Genomic DNA, 19,634 nt, shown 5'->3' with positions numbered 1-19,634 from the left:
TGGGAGGCTGAGGCAGGAAAATCGCTTAAACCCGGGGGGTGGAGGTTGCAGTGAGCCGAGATCACGCCATTGCACTCCAGCCTGGGCGACAAGAGTGAGACTTCGTCTCAAAATATATATATATATATATATATATATATATATATATATATATATATATATGTGTGTGTGTGTGTGTGTGTGTGTATATTTATATGTATTTCATATATATATTTCATATATATGTATGTGTGTATATATGTATATATGTTTGTATATATGTATATATGTGTATATATGTATACATATGTGTGTGTATGTGTATATATATGTGTATATATATGAAAGTCATCCTTCCCTTGTATTGCCTTCCTCTTTCCTGGCTCTGCATGTCCCTTCATGGTCCCAAAGTCTCCACCTGTTCTGCCCAAGATGAGGCCACCTTCTCAGCCAGGTTGGAAACTGGGAGCTCCTACGGATGGCTGTGGGACTCAGAAATCTCTCCAGGAACAGAGAGCATAACTTGGATTGGCAAAGCTGCCTGCCAAGCCACCATGCCCAGAAAATAGGCTAAAAAGGTGACACAGCAAAGGTGATGGAAGAGTCACACAGGAGATAGGCAGGGTTGCCTGCTAAACCTGCCCGTCCAAAAACAGAACCCAGGCCTAAAACAGTCCCCGCAACCCAGCAAAGAGGGGAATGAGGTGCCTCAGGGGCGAAAGGGGAAGGGGATGCTGGCAAGGATCAGAACAACCCCGCACAAACCAAGACGCCTGCACAGCGCAGTCACAGGGAGCGCAGGGCACTGGGAATGCCAAGTGAATTGTACATTTTCATAGTTCACAGACTCTACTGTTAGAAATATGATTTTTTTAAGTTAATAAAAATGTAGAATTTTATTTGTTTTTTTCAATTATATGTATGAACAAGCATTTTCAGTTATATGTTTTGCATTTTTACTTCAATCAATATTACCTTTCTACATCGTTGCAGAATTTTATCATAATGTAATGGACTTCTCTGCTTAAAGTATTGATCATTTTATTATAATTTTCTGCAATTAAAATATGTGGATAAATTTAAGATTTCTAAAAATTTCCAATGAACATAAGGTCTCAGTTTTGAAAATTATATTAGATTATTGTGATTGTAAGATTAAAATAGCAAAAGTGCATTCCAAATTTTGACAAGTAACAACATAAAAAGTAAAATTGTGTTGTAAATGCATCTCTGAATCAGATTAATGGGTTCCTTTTTTTCCAGTGAGTTCATGAATCTGGGAATGCATGTTCCTTTTTGCTAAAATAAGGCAAAGCGGCTGGGTGCAGCGGCTCATGCCTGTAATCCCACCACTTTGGGATGCGGGGGTGGGCGGATCACCTGAGGTCTGGAGTTTTGAGACCAGCCTGACCAGCATAGAGAAACCCCGTCTCTACTAAAAATACAAAATTAGCCTGTGGCGCATGCCTGTAATGCCAGCTACTCGGGAGGCTGAGGCAGGAGAATCACTTGAACCCGGTAGGCGGAGGTTGCGGTGAGCCGAGATCGCGCCATTGCACTCCAGCCTGCGCAACAAGAGTGAAACTCCATCTCAAAAAATAAAAATAAATAAATAAATAAAAAATAAGGCAAAAGGCAAAGCACAGTGCCAAGTCCGTTGCTGTTTCTCTTTGTTACAGATGTAAGCACTGAAAATTCTTGCTCACCTTTTTTTAAATGGAAGTATTGTTACAGAAGTTAATTTAGTACTTGTACGCCTTCTGAGTTATATGCCAAAAAGTTAATGAATAGTCTTTATTTTTTATTTATCTACCACTTGAAAACTTGAATAGGCCCTATAATTTGGTTGATAGCAGAGACCCTCTCCTACTGCAAAAGGATATTTTCCCCAGGCATTAAAGTCAGTTTTTGTTTTGACATAGAACTTTCAACACTGGGAATTATCACTTTATTTGACAGCCATTTATTTGGGTGAGAGGGAGACTTCCTTTTCTAATTTGCAAGAAGAGTGCTTATAAATGTGAATGTGGGAAAGATAAATTCCATGATCCCAGGTGCGCTCTCAGGTAGAGCAATTTTAGGAATAAGGATATTTAAATTCTGGAGATTATCAAAAAACTACCTGTTTCCAAGTAAATTCCTTAGACAACTTCAAGTAACCCAGCTGTACTCAGCCCTCCTTTTAGAGATGATTGACTGATCTACACACCCTTTACTTATTCGCCTAAGCCGGGTCATGAATCCTTTCTCCATAACTTCTTATTTTTTCTCTTTAATATCTTTGCAATGTGTTCACTTCCTGCATGCATATATTGTTTCAGATACCCCTTGTTGCACAAGTAGATTACTATGACTCTTAACCTTCCCATTTTCATTTTCCTTTTTTTTTTTTTTTTTTTTTTTTTTAAAGACAGGCTCGGCCGGGCGCGGTGGCTCAAGCCTGTAATCCCAGCACTTTGGGAGGCCGAGGCGGGTGGATCACAAGGTCAGGAGATCGAGACTATCCTGGCTAACATGGTGAAACCCCGTCTCTACTAAAAATACAAAAAAAAAAAAACTAGCCGGGCGTGGTAGCGGGCGCCTGTAGTCCCAGCTACTTGGGAGGCTGAGGCGGGAGAATGGCGGGAACCCGGGGGGCGGAGCTTGCAGTGAGCCGAGATCGCGCCACTGCACTCCAGCCTGGGAGACACAGTGAGACTCCGTCTCAAAAAAAAAAAAAAAAAAAAAAAAGACAGGCTCTTGCTCTGTCACCAAGGCTGTGCAGTGGTGCCATCACAGCTCACTGCAGCCTCTACCCCCTGCCAGGCTCAAGCAATTCTCCCACCCCAGCCTCCTGAGTAGTGGGGACTACATGCATATGCCACCATGCCTGAATAACTTAAAAACTTTTTTTTTTTTTTTTAAGAGATGAGGTCTCACTATGTTGCCCAGGCTGGACTCAAATTCCTGGGCTCAAGCAATCCTCCTGCCTTGGTCTCTAAAAGTGCTGGGATTATAGGAACCATCCTGTTTTCTAATCAAACTTTGACATTGCTGCCTCGATACTATTCTTAAAATAGAAATTTGATTCATGACACTTTACTGTCCAAAATCCTTCAGGGGGCTCCCTTGTGGATTTCAGGAGAAACTATAGAATCTTCAGCGGTATACAGAGAGCCCGTCACCATTTTACCCCTGCTTACCTCCCAAATTCATGTCTTTCCTCTGCTACTACTGCCAGCCCTTTTCCTACTCTCCACATACAAACACCCAGGAACCCTGTGTTCTAGTCACACCCAAACATTTGCAGCCTGTTAATTCTTATATTCCTAGAACTTCTCACAGGCTCTTTCCTCTGTGAGAGGAACACTCTCTCCAAAACTTGTAGTATGGCTTCCTCCACTTTAGGGGTGAAACTTGATGTCACTGTTTCCAACAAGCATTTCTTGGTCATACTAACATAGGATTATGTGTCCTTTCTCTGTACTTCTCAGAGAAACAGCACCCCTTGGCTAGCACTATCTGTATGCACTAATTTAGCTCTGTACATATGATTTTCATATGGTACTTTAATATCCAAGTATTGACCAGCCTTTCCTTTTAGACTGTAAACTGTTGGAGCTGGAGCTAGGTCATGTCTTACTCCCTTCGTATCTGTGATCTTGAGCACAAACTTGACACATACTAGGTGCTCATCAAATGTTTGCTGAATGAATGAATCACTTTATCAACCACAAATACTACAGAAATGTGGGTTTGTCCAATCATCTCTACTTTTGGTGTAAATTAACTATGCCTCATGAATACAAATGCAGGGCCCGCTCCTTCTCCCTAAAACTACCTATTGCTGTTGTTTCCTCTGAATGCCATTCTACTTGGTCCTCATATGCTTCTGATATGCAGACTCTATTAAGTTCCCACACTATTGGTCCTGCTCTTCATCCAAGAATATGACTGGCAAGTATTTAACCACATTTCTCCTCACTAATTTTCAGGGTTATTTAAAAAAGTCTTTGAAAGCTTTTTGTCCCTGTGTTCAATTTTAAGTTTTATTCTACTCGATACTGTGGAATATAATAAAGGGCAGATTTTTTTAAGGAATAGATGAATAGAACATTGCCTTATTTATGTTTTGGAAGAAATAGGCAATTGTCCAACTAACTCTAACCAAAGTGTTACGATTCATGGACAAAATGCTGTGGACATGTAGAAGGGAAGGCTTACTGCAATAGTATAACAGACATGAAATCTGTAGTGGGTAATATTTGGGAAAATAACTACAAATCAAATCTGTTCATTTCTGATTGATATCTTAAAAAAGGACATTACATTCTGTTTCTTATCCCCAACTCCTATTGTTTTGTATTAAATAAAACGTTCATCTTTATCCTCTTATGAGGAAAAATATATTAAAATTAAAAGTTGTAGATGCACACAAAAAAATCATACGGCTGCAAATCAGTGAAAGCAAGTGTTCTAATTATTGACTGATTAAAGATAGGCATTGAATCATATTATTCTGTTTATCCCCTCAATAGAATAGAACTTTCATGAGGGCAGAGCCTTTATCATGTTTACTGTTATATCCCCAATATTTACAGAAGTGCTAAGATACAATATAATCGGGAGTAAATATATTTTTGAATGAATGTATAAATGAATACCATAGACAGTGCTAGCAAAGAGCTGCTACTTTTTCAATTCAGATGAATTTGGAATTGTTTTCTTTAATAGATGGAAATACCGATGAGTACTTTGCTATAAATGAGATGTCAGGAGAACTCTCAACCACTCGTGCTTTGGACCGGGAACAAGTCAGCAATTTTACCCTTGCCATTCTGTGCTCTGACCTGGGAGATCCGCCTAGGAGCTCTGTAATACACCTGCAAGTTAGAGTTTTGGATGCCAATGACCACACTCCTTCTTTTCCCACACTTTATTACCAGTTCTCTGTGAGAGAAGATGCTGAAGTGGGAACAGTGGTTTTTGTGCTTTCAGCTGTGGACAAGGATGAAGGCCTGAATGGGCAGACTGAGTATTTTCTGACTGATGAGGCTTCTGGTGCATTCACCATTGATCCTATGTCAGGCACATTGAGAACCAGCAACACCCTCGACCGTGAAGCCAGATCTCAGCATACATTTAGTGCTGTGGCCAGAGACTGTAGCATCCAGGGTTCACGAAGCACTACTGTAATTATAAAAGTATGTGTCACTGATGTTAATGACAATGATCCAGTTTTGGAACAAAACCCTTTTGATGTGTTTCTTTCCCCCCAGTCGCCTACAAACCAGACAACTGTCATTGTGAGAGCCGATGACCCAGATTCAGGGCCCAACGGAACTGTGGTTTTTAGTTTTGCAGAGACTCAGTCAATGTTTTCTATTGATAAACATACAGGAGAAATTCAATTTCAGCAAAATCCATCTTCAGAATACTTCCCTATCTGGCTGCAGTTAAAAGTTACAGACCAGGGTGTTCCAGCCAGGACAACCACAGGTCTCTTGGTTATCCACATGGAAGGAGAAGATGTAAAGATTTCCTTCAGCCACCATCTGTATAAAGGGCTCGTGACTGAAAATTGTGAGGCAGGTGAGTGTCACTTCAAGTTTTTCATATATCATACTTGTTTTGGCAAAATGCTTAAGAGTATGGATTATACTACAAGAGTGCCACTGTGCATTCAGTTATACATTTTTTGGTTCAATGCCTATTCTTGATATTGGAATAAACGTGGTTAAGAGGAACCTGGTCTGAGATGAAATGTCAGGGCAGAAGACAGTGAGGACCAAATTCCTTCTGACCTCTAAAGGAGGGCCCTCCCATTAAAGATTCAGTTAGAAAAGCTAATAAATAAATGGATGGGGAGCCTTTAATCTCATATTCTTACTGTGTTTTCTTGACCTCTTGTCAGAGTTGTTGGTAGTTCCCTTATGTTTGGAATTGCTTAATTAAATTTAGCTTTTATCTTTTTAATAGAACTTACTCTAAAAATTTCTTTAGTAAATATCACACATAAAAAATGCTAGAAATACTTCTGGAAATAATGTAAGCATGTATCCATAAATATCCAGGTAGGTGTATATGTCAAGACATCTGGAGCAATAGATTGGGACCTCTCTTGGAAGAGCAAATATAACATGTGTGAAGGGCATAAGTCTGAATTTAGAGGTGAGCTAAAAGTTGCAAGTGTAACAGGAAACAGAAAGGCCAAAGGAAAGGATGACAGTTAAGGAGGCTGTTGAAACTGACTAGATGTAATTAATCTACATCTGGGTCAGCAGGGTTTCTTGGGCCCCTGTGAAAAACAATGACAACATCATAAAATATTGATTGACATTTCAAGCTGGCTGATGCTTTGCTTGGAACATGAACTCAATACAAACTGCCAGATCATATTTTAGACACCAGAAGATTATTTATCCTCGTTTGTTCAATTTTTTTGCTTTCAAATTCCCAAATTCTAGTGGTTTTAAAAGATTGTAAATCTACCTACCAGTGTTAGAATAGCCTTGATATCAATTATTTAATAACATTTTATAGCTGCCAGCATTATTTTCTCCCCAAATACGCCTGCAATTTTAACCTTTATTTTCAACTGAAAAATACATGCCTATCAGAAGCTTAAGTTTTCGGTGGGCCACTCACACATTTGATCTATGAGTAGGCACCACTTGGCATCCTGAGTGAATTATTTTTGGTATTATCATAAATTTTCATCACTCCAAACTACTTTTAACATTTTCTTATTCTTTTAAGAAAACAAAAAATTAAAAGTTAAAACAAATAACCCCAATGTATTGCTATTTGTTTAACATTTCTTTGTTGGAAAGCCCACAGGTTCAGCTTTTGATTAATGTTGCATTCATCTATTAACAATATTAAACTTAGCACCTCAATTGTTTAAAATAATGTAGAGTTTCTATTTTAAAATCAGCCTTTTGGTTGATAAAATTTCTTTAAGAGTCAGTCATGAAATGTTCACTTCATCATAGGAAGAGGCACTCTCAGAATTTCTGGTAAGACACAGACTGGCCCCACAGCAGCGTGACAAGAAAAGTTAACATCCAAGTGACTCCCTACTCTTTACTGTGAATGCCCCCCTCCTAACTACCCCTTTCCCCTGCATTTCCAAGACAGATTAGAGAGAGGGAATGTAACTGTTCTGAATCTCTTAAAAGTTAAGGATAAACCACTTGGTTGCCCACGATGTTTCACTGCACTAAACAATTTAAATGAATCTCCTAGAAACCAGCTTTTATTTCTTTGGTTTCATTTCCAGTGCTTTCGCTGTCATGATAAGAATGAGTCAGCAACCATAGTCCATGATGTGGACTGTTCACAACTTTATGCATTTCATTGAATTGCCAGGAGGGGAGAAATTGAAATTATGAATGATATTGATACCCCACTTAAAAGTAAATACTCAGACCTTGAAAATGAAATAAAATTAAAACCTGATGACACATGGGTGCACTCTCACTACTAAAATGTATTCAGTATTGTACAATACATAAATTAGATCTTGATGTTTTGAATGAAAAACCCTTTTTCCAGCTCTTTGGCAGTTGATCTGTTGAATTCAGGCTCCACTCTTGGTAAGGCTGGGCACATGTGTATTAGAGTGTGAAACTCGTGACACTAGTTAGTGTAGCTGAGTGGGTCCGCCTCTGTCATGGCTCTACTGGGCATATTCTCTTTGATGACTTTCTCACAGGGATACTGTAAAGATTAAATCAAGTTTTAAGAGGATACTAGTCATTGCTTTCTTTGGTTGCTATTTTTGTCATCTTCCTGTCCGATATCTAAAGTTAGCTGGGTATAAATTCTCACCAGAGCAAACAGTTGTTACACAACAATTATATTACAACAATGAACTACTTGTGGTTGTTAGGGGCCTACAGTATGTCTTACTTTGTCTTCAAACCAGATAAGAATGATACTTTCCAAGAATGAATTATGATGAATTTCTCCATAAACACAGTGTTATTCTCAGCTTTGGAACGTATGAATGTTTCCACATATGAATTCCTATGATAATGAAAAAGGGGAGCAATTGTTAATCTGTCATTCCTATTTTGTTATTTAGGGACAGTCTCATATTTTGGTATAAATTCATTGTATTGAGCATTATCTAACTAGCCATATACAATGGTATGGAATTTAATCACTTTACTTATGACTCCAAGATGGCTCTGGAGGAGAAAGAGAAACGTCTTATTCTCAGAAAAACGTACATACTTCACAAAGCAGTTTTTATCTTTGCAAATTCACCCAAGTCCCACATCTGGCCCTCAGCCATACAGACACCAGACCTTATTTGATTAACTCACCAAGGAGTTCCTTTCCCCAGGAGTGGGAACTTATTCATCAATGTGGAAGAGATTGATATATACACCATGCCAGTTTTGTTATTTATTTGGTGAGCTGTGATTGCTATGTAGATTACAATAGGCATATTGGAATGACCAGTTTTCCCTTTCTAGGAATAAAAGACACAAGAAGCCAAGTTGTAATCAGAAAGTTACTTGCTAATCCTCAATAATTAGGAGCAGGATGTCATTCAAGTGTTGAGTATCATCAGCCTACATTACTCTTTCCTCAGGCAGAGTTTACATAGCACTGCCAAGTTAGATTTTATGATGCCTTCATTGACTGTCTGGGCTCCCATTACTCACCAGTTTCCTTTTGATTTACACATTCCTTGTTGGTATCTTAACACCTCTGTCAAGGCTTCAGCCCTGGAAGCCACTTATGATTTTTTATGAGGATTTTGCATAACTCTGCTCTAAACTGTTCTGCTTCATTTATAAACATAAAAGGGTTAATATTTTGGAACCATATTAATACTTTTTTCTGTTACCTATCTGTGGATAAGACCTTCCACCTATTCTACATAACACATCCATTTGCTGTGGATAGCATTAGGATTGCTATAGTGGGAGTACAAAAAGAGGATAGTCTGCCTTTGATAAACAAAATAGGGAGTGGGGGTCATAAAAAATATTAGATCAAGTATCAACAAAATCAACTAATTTTGTGTGCATGTCAGCTGTACTGTTTAAAACTGTAACTCTGCTTCATACATCTTTAACTCTTGAAGGACACTCATCAGTATTCCTGAGGATGCCCCTCATGGTTTTTCTCCTTCCCCAACATGCTTCCTATTAAATGTTGACTATATACTTGGTATGTTATACACAATATTCAATTTTAAGGGGCCTTGAACATCTATTCATTTAGTCTTTTAAAAGTTGGTTTTGATGATCAAATGAGCACTTGTAATCTCTAAAGCATTTCGCCATCACCATTACCAGCAGTTGTAAGTCTAAGATATGAAGAAGAAAGTGCAGCCAGACCCTGTGGATAGCAGAGCCAGGGGATGTTTGCTCCTAGTGGGTATTCCCCAAATGTTTATTGATACCATTTTACCATTTAATCATTACTTCTAAGATAACAAAAGGCATATATATGCACAAATGAAAAAAAAAAAAAAGAAAAAAACTCATGGGGTGAGAGGGAAGGGTGGGGGAGATAGTTGTGCCAGGCAGTGGAAATATGCACAAAGCTTGGGGCCTCCAGAGGGTGTGGTGAGTTGACCTTGGGACCAACCGTTTCATCTGGAATCGCTAGAGAGCAGCGTGCACAGAGGCTCATGTGGTTTCCAGCGATAACTTGGGAGAGAGAGACATTGATGACCTTTCAATTACCAATATCAACATTGACATTGTAGAGATCTCACTTTGGAAGCTGTGTGGAGGGTAGCCTGGAGGAGAGAGATGAGTTAGGAGGATACTGTGGTGATTTACGTGCTAATGACCCAGGCCTGAAGAAAGCCACAGCAGTGAGGGATGACAAGAGGGAATGTGCTTCTCAGGTGTTTCCAAGGCAACCTCAATGAGGCCTGGGGGTTATTTATACCTGAGGTTCTCAACCAGGACTACACATAGAGATACCAGGGGAGCTTTAAAAAATTACTAATACCAGCCGGGTGCAGTGGCTCATGCCTGTAATCCCAGCACTTTGGGAGGTGGGGGTGGGTGGATCACCTGAGCTCAGAAGTTTGAGACCAGCCTGACCAACATGGAGAAACCCTATCTCTCTAAAAATACAAATAATTAGCCAGGCATGGTGACACATGCCTGTAATCCCAGCTACTCAGGAAGCCGAGGCAGGAGAATCGCATGAACCTGGGAGGTGGAGGTTGCAGTGAGCCAAGATTGCGCCATTGCACTCCAGCCTGGGCAACAAGAGTGAAATTCCATCTCAGAAAAAAGAAAAAAAAGAAAAAATTCTAATACCTGGACATCCACTCCTTTCCTGCATCCAGTTAAATGGTAATCGTTGATGGTAGACCACACATTGTTTATTTGTAGAAGCTCCCATGCGATTCCAATGTACAACCAAGGGTGAAGGTAGAGGGAGGCCTGAGAAGAAAATCTAACGCAATGTCAATATTTTACAGGAGTTGATTAAATAATGTATCTAAAAAGGAGATTGAGATGGAGGGCTACGGTGGTAGTGACAATATCCAGGAGGATGGTGTTAGAGAAACAAGAAAGTGGCACATTTAAGAAATGGGGCGGTCAACCGTATTTAATATAGAGCAGGGGCTAGGTAAGATAGAGACTGAAAAATGGCTACTCGTTCATTTGGGCCCTGTCCCCAAAGCAGAAGTGAGGTAGTGGGCTGCCACCTGCTGGTAGTGGGGCTACAGCTCAGTGAGTCCTGGGCTTGGTTGAGTTGGGAAGAGCATTACCTGAGATGTTTTGGGGTTACCATCTTGGTATCGGGAGGTATGAACATGGGAGAAAGGAAGGCATGTCTGAAATAACAAGTCCATGTATTAAATATAGAGGATAAGGCAATAAAGGAATGGCACTAAAAGCAAAATAAGGTACTTGGAGAGTCTAGAGAGGAAGTTCTGAGGAGTAAATTTGCTCTGTTGAAGTTGTTCAGGATTTGGGCCAAGAACAGATACTAGCAGCCCACGTTTTCCAATGTGAATTCTGGAGTCAGCTGTGGCTTCTTATAGGAATTCCTCATAGCTAAATGGAACAACTTGGGAGGGAATTGAGATTTTGGGAGATTCAATAGAGATTTATTTTAAAAGCCAGAATATAGTGAAGTGCAGAGAGAAAAAGTGAAATCAGTCCCTGAAATCAGACAGAGACATCAGTTTATATTTCACAAGATTTTCCTATGAAGGGAAAGAAAGGAAAGTGGCAATAGCTTGAAGAACCCTGAGGAATCAGAGGGTTATTTTGTTCTGTTTCTGAAAGTAGGAGAAGGTTTCAGTATTTGTGATTTATAGCACTGGAAAATTTACAAGAAACTTCCATTTTTTTATTGTAGAAAATTTGTTTTTGTACATTTTTAAAAATTTTAATGTTTAATTTCTGCAGGTCTGTAGTAGGTATATATATTTATGGGGTACATGAGATATTTTGATACAGACATGCCATGTGTGATAATCACATCAGGCTAAATGGAGTATCCATCTCCTCAAGCATGTATCCTTTCTTTGTGTTGCTAACAATCCAGTTATACTCTTAGCTAATTTTACATGTAAAATAAATTATTGTTGATGGTAGGAACCCTATTGTGCTATCAAATACTAGACCTTATTCATTCTATCTAACTATATTTTTATACCCATTAATCATTCCCATTTCCCCTCTAACCTCCCATTACCCTTCCCAGCTTCTGGTAACCATCCTTCTTCTATTTCCATTAGTTCAATTATTGTAATTGTTAGCCCCCATAAATAGGTGAGAAAATGTGAAGTTTTTCTGTCAGTGCCTGGCTTATTTCACTTAACATAATGACCTCCAGTTCCATCCATGTTGTTGCAAATGACTGGATCTCATTCTTTTTTTATGGCTGAATGTTACTCTATTGTGTGTGTGTGTATCACATTTTCTTTATCCATTCACCTGTTGATGGACGCTTAGGTTGCTTCCAAATCTTGGCTATTGTGAACAGTGCTGCAATAAACATGGGAGTGCAAATATCTCTTCAATATACTGATTTTTCTCTCTTTTGAGTATATACCTAACAGTGCGATTGCTGGATCACATGATAGTTCTAATTTTAGTTTTTTGAGGAACCTCCACACTGTTATTTATTTATAGTGGTTGAGCTAACTTACATTCCCACCAACAGCATATAAGGATTCCCCTTTCTCAACATCCTCACTAGCATTTGTTTTTTCCTGTCTTTTGGATATAAACCATTTTAAATGAGGTGAGATGATATTTCGCTGTAGTTTTCTGATTTGCATTTCTGTGATAATCAATGGTGTTGAGCACCTTTTCTTTTAACTGTTTGCCATTTGTTTGTCTTCTTTTGAGAGATGTCTATTTGGGTGTTTTGCCCATTTTTTAATTGGTTGATTAGATTTTCTTCCAAAGAGTTGTTTGAGCTTCGTATACATTCTGGTTATTAATCCCTTGTCAGATAGATAGTTTGCAAGTATTTTCTCCCTTCCTGTGGGTTGTCTCTTCACTTTTCTGATTGTTTCCTTTGCTGTGCGGAAGATTTTTAACTTGATACGATCTCATTTTTCTTTTTTTGCTTTGGTTGCCGGTGTTTGTGGGGCACTAAAGACATCTACTCCCATTCCAATTTCCTAGAGAGTTTCCCCCAATGTTTTCTTTTAGTAGTTTTATAGTTTGAGGTCTTAAGTTTAAATCTTTAATCCATTTTGATTTAATTTTTGTATGTGGTGAGACATAGTGGTCTAGTTTTATTGTTTTGCACATGGATATCCAGTTATCCCAGCACCATTTATTGAAGAGACTGTTCTTTCCCCAGTGTATGTTCTTGGCACCTTTGTGAAAAATGAGTTTACTGTAGATTTCTGGATTTGTTTCTGGATTCTCTATTCTGTTTCATTGGTTTATGTGTTTGTTTTTATGCCAGAACCATGCTGTTTTGTTACTATAGTTCTGTAGTATAATTTGAAGCCAGGTAATGTGATTCCCTTCGTTTTGTTGTTTTTGCTCAGGATAGCTTTGACTATTATGGGTCTTTTGTAATTTCATATAGATTTTAGATTTTTTCTCTCTATTTCTGTGAAGAATGTCATTGGTATTTTGGTAGAGATTGCATTGAATCTGTAGGTTGCTTTTGGTAGTATGGACATTTTAAGAATATTGATTCTTCCAATCCACGAACATGGAATATCTTTTCCTTTTTTGTGAAGCCTCTTCAATTCCTTTCATCAGTGTTTTTTGTTTGTTTGTTTGTTTGTTTTTTATTTGAGATAGAGTCTTGCTCTGTCACCTGGGCTGGAGTGCAGTGGCCAGATCTCAGCTCACTGAAAGCTCTGCCTCCGGGTTTATGCCATTTTCCTGCCTCAGCCTCCCAAGTAGCTGGGACTACAGGCGCCCACCACCTCGCCCGACTAGTTTTTTGTATTTTTTTAGTAGAGACGGGGTTTCACCATGTTAGCCAGGATGGTCTCGATCTCCTGACCTCGTGATCCGCCCATCTCGGCCTACCAAAGTGCTGGGATTACAGGCTTGAGCGTTTTATAGTTTTCATTGCAGAAGTCTTTCACTTATTTGGTTAAGTTAATTCCTAGGTATTTTATTTTATTTGCAGCTATTGTAAGTGAGATTACTTTCTTGTTTCTTTTTCAGATTGTTTGCTGCTGGCATGGCAATATGCCATGAATTTTTGTATGTTGATTTTGTATCCTGCAACTTTACTGAATTTGTTTATCAGTTCTAATAGTTTTTTGGAGGAGTCTTTAGGTTTTTCCAAATATAAGATCAGATCATCTGCAAACAAGAATAATTTGACTTCTTCATTTCCGATTTGGATGTCCTTTATTTCTTTCTCTTTTCTGGTTTCTCTGTTTTGCTGAGGTATGTTTCTTCTATACCCAGTTTGTTGAAGGTATTTATCATGAAGGGATGTTGAATTTCATCAAATGCTTTTTCAGCATGACTTGAAATAATCATATGGTCCTTTATTTTGTTGACATGATGTATCACATTGATTGGTTTATGTAAGTTGAACCATCCTTGCATCCCTGGGATGAATCCCACTTAATCTTTCTAATGTGTTGTTGAATTGGTTTGTTCATATTTTGTTGAGGATTTTTGCATCAGTCTTCATCAGAGATATGGCCATTATTTTTCTCTTTTTTTGATGTCTCTTAGTCTGATTTTGGTATGAAGATAACAATGACCTGGTAGAATGAGTTTGGTAGTATTCACTCTTGCTCTATATTTTGGAATGGTTTGAGTGGGATAGGTGTTAGTTCTTCTGTAAATGTTTGGTAAAATATAGCAGTAAAGTCATCAGGTCCTGGGATTTTCTTTGCTGGGAGACTTTTTATTACAGCTTTTATCTCATTACATGTTACTGGTCTGTTCAGGCTTTGGATTTCTTCATAGTTCAATCTTGGTAGGTTATATGTATCTATGAATTTATCCATGTATTCTATGTTTTCTAATTTATTGGTGTATAACTGTTCATACTAGCCACTAATGATCCTTTAAATTTCTGTAGTATCTGTCAAAATGCCTTCTTTTTCACCTTTGATTTTATTTATTTAGGTCTTCTCCCTTTTTTTCTGAGTCTGGCTAAAAGTTTGTTGATTTTATCTTTTCAAAAAAACCAAGTTTTGGTTTCATTGATCTTTTGTATTGTTTTCTTCATTTAAGTTTCATTTATTCTGCTCTGATCTTTGTTATTCTTTTCTTCTACCAATTTTGAGTTTGTTTTGCTCTTGCTATTTTAACTCTTTAAGATGCATTGTTAGATTGTTTATTTGACATTTTTCTACTTTTTTGAGAAATGTAGGGGGTTCCTAATGAAGAGGCATCACCTTGGTGGTCCTGGATACAGCCCAGAAGAATTATCTTGATTACCAGGCAGAGACTGTTGTTCTCTTCCCTTACTTCCTCCCAAACAAATTCTTTTGCTCTATGCTGAGCTGCCTGAAGCTGTGGAAGGAGTGACACAGGAACCCCTGTGACCACCACCACTGGGACTGCACTGGGTCGTACCTGAAGCCAGCACAGCGCTGGGTCCCATCGAAGGCCTATAGTAACCACTGCCTTGCTACCAGCTGTGTTCGCTCAAGGCCCCAGGGCTCTACAGTGGGTGTTGAAGCCAGCCAAGCTTGTGTCCTTTCCTTCAGGGCAATGAGTTCCCCTCAAGTCTAGGTGTGTACAGAGATGTCGTCAGAAAGTCAGGACCCCTGACACACCTACCTGGTGCTCTATTCTACTGCAGCTGGGCTGGCACCCAAGCCCCAAGACAAAAGTCCTTCCTATTCTTCCCTCCCCTTTCCACAAGCAGAATAGTGTCTCTCATATGGCCACCACCACTCCAGGCCCATGATGAATACTGTCTGGCTACTGCTAATGTTCACTCAAGGCCAAAGGAATCTATAGTCAACTCGTGATGAATATTGCCAGGCCTGGAACTCTCCCTTCAGGGCAGTAGGCTCCCCTCTGCCTTGGGGCAGTTCAAAAAATGCTGTCCACGAAGCAAGGCCTGGAATCAATGATCTTAAGAGCCCACTTGGTTCTGTGTCCCACTGTGACTGAGCTGGCACCTAAACTGTAAGACAAAGTCCCCTTTCCCCTTCCCTCTCTTTTTCTGTAGCAGAAGGGGTCTCTCCCCATAGCCACCACATCCGGGAATACGCTGGGTCACACATGAAGCCAGTATATCTCTGAGTCTCACCCAAGTTTCATGGTGAGTACTCCTGGCTACCAAGGAGTACTTCAGAGCCCAAGGGCTCTTTCATCAGCAGGTGGCGAATCTTGTCCGAACTAGGTATTTCCCTTCAAGACAGCAGGTTTCTTTCTGGCCCAGGGTGTGTCTAGAAATGTCTGGGAGCTAGGGCTTGGGATGGGGGCCTCAGCACTCTGCCTAATGCCCTATCATACTGTGGCTGAGCCGGTATCCAAGTTGCAAGGCAAAGTCTTCTTTACTCTTCTCTCTCCTCTGCTCAAGTGGAAGAAAAGAGTCTGTCCTTGAGTTATAAGCTGCACTGCCTGGGGTTGGGAGAGGGGTGGTGGAAGTACTCCCTTGGCCACCCCAGTTGGTGTCTCAGTAGGTCATGTGCTCCCTCAAGTCCACTGGCTTCACGCCCTGCACAATTCCTTATACAAGAATTGTGGTCCTTATGGCCTAGACAATCTTTCAAGTTTATTTAGGACTCCAGAGCTCTTTAGCCTGCAGTGGCAAGGCTTGCTGGAATTCAGGTTCCAACTGCTGAGATAGGAGACTCCCCTATCACCAAGGTTGGACTAAATGTTCCTTCCATGGGAGCTGGCTGAGTTCTGCCCCGTGTTGCTTTCTGCTGTGACACAACAGCACTGAGTTCCAATGCAGAGTCGCACAATCACCATGCTCACTCTTTCCCAAGTACAGATTCTCTCTCTTCAGCACATGGCCACTGCCAGGAGATGGGGAAGGTGGGGGTGTATTCAAGACTGTCCCTACACGCCTCAGTGCCTCTTTTGGTGATATGAAGTAAAAACCAGGTACTGTGATTGGTCACCTGACTTTTGATTCTTATGAAGGTCCTTTTTTTGTGTAGATAATTGTTCAATTTTGTTTTCCTGTTGGGAGGACAATCTGCGGAGACTTCTATTTTGCCATCTTGTGCAACCTCCTCATTAATATTTAAGTCAAAAATAGAATAAAATATTTAGTAGAAATAACAGAGATTTTATTTTTGTTTTTAATTGGCATCTATTGTTTGTGGATGTCTGAAGCCTGATTTTAGATTATTTTGAGAATAAAAATGCTGTTTTCATGAAGAGCTGCTGCAACAATCATTGAATTATGGAAATATGGTAGCGTAATTTTTATTATTTGGTGACTAAAAGCATCTTAAAAGGCATTTCTTTAAGTGAAGTGTAACTGTACATTTTGGTAGATACATTTATCTTGTTTTTTGAGATAATTGGAAATGTTCTGGGTTATCTCAAAACCAAAGTTGAGAATTACACAGAAAAATTGCGCAACCTTTCTTCCTAAACACATGCAGGCTCTGAATTCTAGCTTGGTCTGGAGTTCCGGGAGCTGGAAAAGATAATGAGGATGGCTCCTGAAAATTCAGGGAATCTAAAGTCTGAGTGTCAACTTTGGGATGACAGCCCAGACAGGAAATGTTGGGAAGTGAGGGAAAATCGGCAGCACCAGGTCCACAAGCAAGATGTTGACTCTGATCTGACACTGAAGCAGCAGTGAAAATTCTCAAACTCATGTCTTAAATACAGTCTTATGTAAATCACAAAATTAGAGATGTAGTTGGAACATCTAGGGATCATTTTAGCACCTGCCTTTCTCTAAGTTGCCATGTGTGCATTTTTAAATAATTAAATGCAACAATTTATAATCACTTCTTTGAAAGTTGCCCATTAAAATCTGTGATCCGATTAAAAACCTATTTCAGACTTAATCAATTGTGTTTACTTCTCATTGCATGCATTAACTTTATTTTGGTTTTTCTGCACATCTTTTTTTTTTTTTTTTTTTTTTGCTAAAACTTATAAAAAAAATAAGCAGTTTTCTGGCTTCTCTATTATTTCTTTAGGTGTTCACAAAAGCAAATATGTTTAAGAATGTGTACCATTTTCATTTATAACCATTATTTCACCTATCCACAAATTTTGGAAAACTATTTCTTTTGAGCATACATTTTCCATGATTTGTCTCACATCAGGAGTGATTTTTTAAAAAACCTTAGTAATGGTTCAGCCATTTTTAATGATAGGAAGGTGGTAGAAAAAAATCAACGCATTTCTTCTTTTTTTATTGTGTTAAAAAACACATAACATAAAATTTACCATCTTGATTCTTTCTAAGTCAATGACAGTGTTAACTGTGTGCACATTGTTACACAACAGATCTCTAGACATTTTTCATTTTGTAAAATTCAAACTGTGCCCATTGAGCTATTTTCTTATGCCCCCCCACCCACCCTTGGCAAATGCCATTCTCCTTTCTGTTTCTAAGAGTCTGACTATTTAAATACTTCATATAAGTGGAATCATACAATATTTGTTTTTGTCACTGGCTTATTTCACATTATGTCCTTAAGCTTTATCCATTTTGTAGCATATACCAGGATTTCATTTCCTTCTTTTAAAAGGTCAAATAATATTTCATTGAATGTATATACTACATTTTGGCTGTCCATTCATTCATTGAGGGACATTTAGGTTGCTTTTACCTCTCCTTTATTATTTAAAAAAATGCTGCAAGGAGCATGAGTGTGCTGATATCCCTTTGAGATCCTGTTTTCAATTCTTGGGGATACATATCCTGAAGTTAAATTGCTGGATCGTAAAGTAATTCTATTTTTAATTTTTTGAGGAACTTTTGTACTATGTTCCATAGCGGGCTGCACCATTTTACATTCCTAGCAACAGTGCACAAAGGTTCCAATTTCTCAACATCCTTGTTGATATTTGTTAATTTCTGTTTTTTTGTTTTTGTTTTTGTTTTTTTCAGTTTTTAATATAAAATAAATGCCATCCCAATGGACATAAGGTAATATCTAGTGGTTTTGATTTTTATTTCCCTGATATTTAATGATACTGACCATTTGACTATTGTCTTTGGAGAAATGTTTGTTCAAGTCCTTTGTTCATTTTTAATCAAGTTATTTTTTTTGTTCTCTTATTTCTTTGCAAGAGTTATTTATATACTGTGGATATTAACCTCTCATCAGATATATGGCTTGCAACTGTTTTCTCCTATTACATAAGTTCTCTTTTTAATCTGTTGATTGTTTCCTGTGCTGTGAAAAAGCTTTAAGTTTGATATACTCCTATTTGTCTATGTTTTTTTTGCTTTTGTTGCCTGTGCTTTAGGTCTTATATCCAAAGAATCATTGCTAAATTAAATGTCATGAAGCTCTCCTCCTATATTATATTAACTTTAGAGTTTCAGCTCTTACATTTAAGCCTTTAATCCATTCTGAGTGGATCTTTGTATATTGTATATTAAAGGGTCCAATTTCAGTATTTTACATTCAGTTTTCCAAGCACCATTTGTTGAAGATGCTATTCATACCCTATTTTGTAGCCTTGGCACCCTTATTGAAGTTCATTTGATCATATACATGTGGATTTATTTCTAGGCTTTATATTCTGTTCCATTAGTCTATATGTCTGTCTTTATTCCAGTATCATACATTTCGATTGGTGTAGCTTTGTAAAGTGTTTTGAAGTCAGGAAGTGTGAGGCCTCTAGCTTTGTTTTACTTTCTCAAGATTATTTTGACTATTCAGGGTCCTTTGACATTCCATATTTATTTTAGGTTAAGTTGTACGAACTCTACAAAAAATGACATTGGAGATTTGGTAGGGATTGAATTGAATCTGTAGATTCCTTTTGGTACTATGGACACTTTAACAATATTGTTTTCCACTTCATAAACATGAGATAGTTTTCCATTTATTTGTGACTTCTTTGATTTCCTTCAGTAATGTTTTGAAATTTTCAATGTATAAATATTTTACCTCCTTTATTAAGTTTATTCTTAAGTATTTTATTCTGTTTGATGATGTAAATGGTATTGTTTTTCTAATTTTCTTTTCAGATTGCTTATTGTTACTGGGTAGAAACACAACTAATATTTGCATATTGATTTTGTATTCTGCAACTTTGCTGAATTTGTTTATTAGTTTTTCC

General features: G+C 38.4%; 1 protein-coding gene across 4 annotated transcripts in view; it reads left to right on the top strand.

Annotated features, from left to right (window-relative positions):
• Nucleotides 1-19,634, top strand: part of DCHS2 (dachsous cadherin-related 2) — a 290,618-nt gene that overhangs the window by 195,801 nt on the left and 75,183 nt on the right. For 3 of the 4 annotated variants that reach the window (XM_065545626.2, XM_015450942.4, XM_045392973.3), the window contains exon 13: nucleotides 4,693-5,550. In XM_065545626.2, the coding sequence (XP_065401698.1) occupies nucleotides 4,693-5,550 (858 nt within the window). Of the gene's footprint in view, nucleotides 1-390; nucleotides 668-4,692; nucleotides 5,551-19,634 lie in introns of those variants that run through there. The other variant, XM_065545627.2, reaches the window with a different exon arrangement.

This window comes from Macaca fascicularis, chromosome 5 (genome assembly GCF_037993035.2).
Source record: "Macaca fascicularis isolate 582-1 chromosome 5, T2T-MFA8v1.1".
Lineage (NCBI taxonomy): Eukaryota > Metazoa > Chordata > Mammalia > Primates > Cercopithecidae > Macaca > Macaca fascicularis.
The sequence above is the reverse complement of the archived record's forward strand: the minus strand, read 5'-3'. Positions and strand labels throughout refer to the sequence as shown.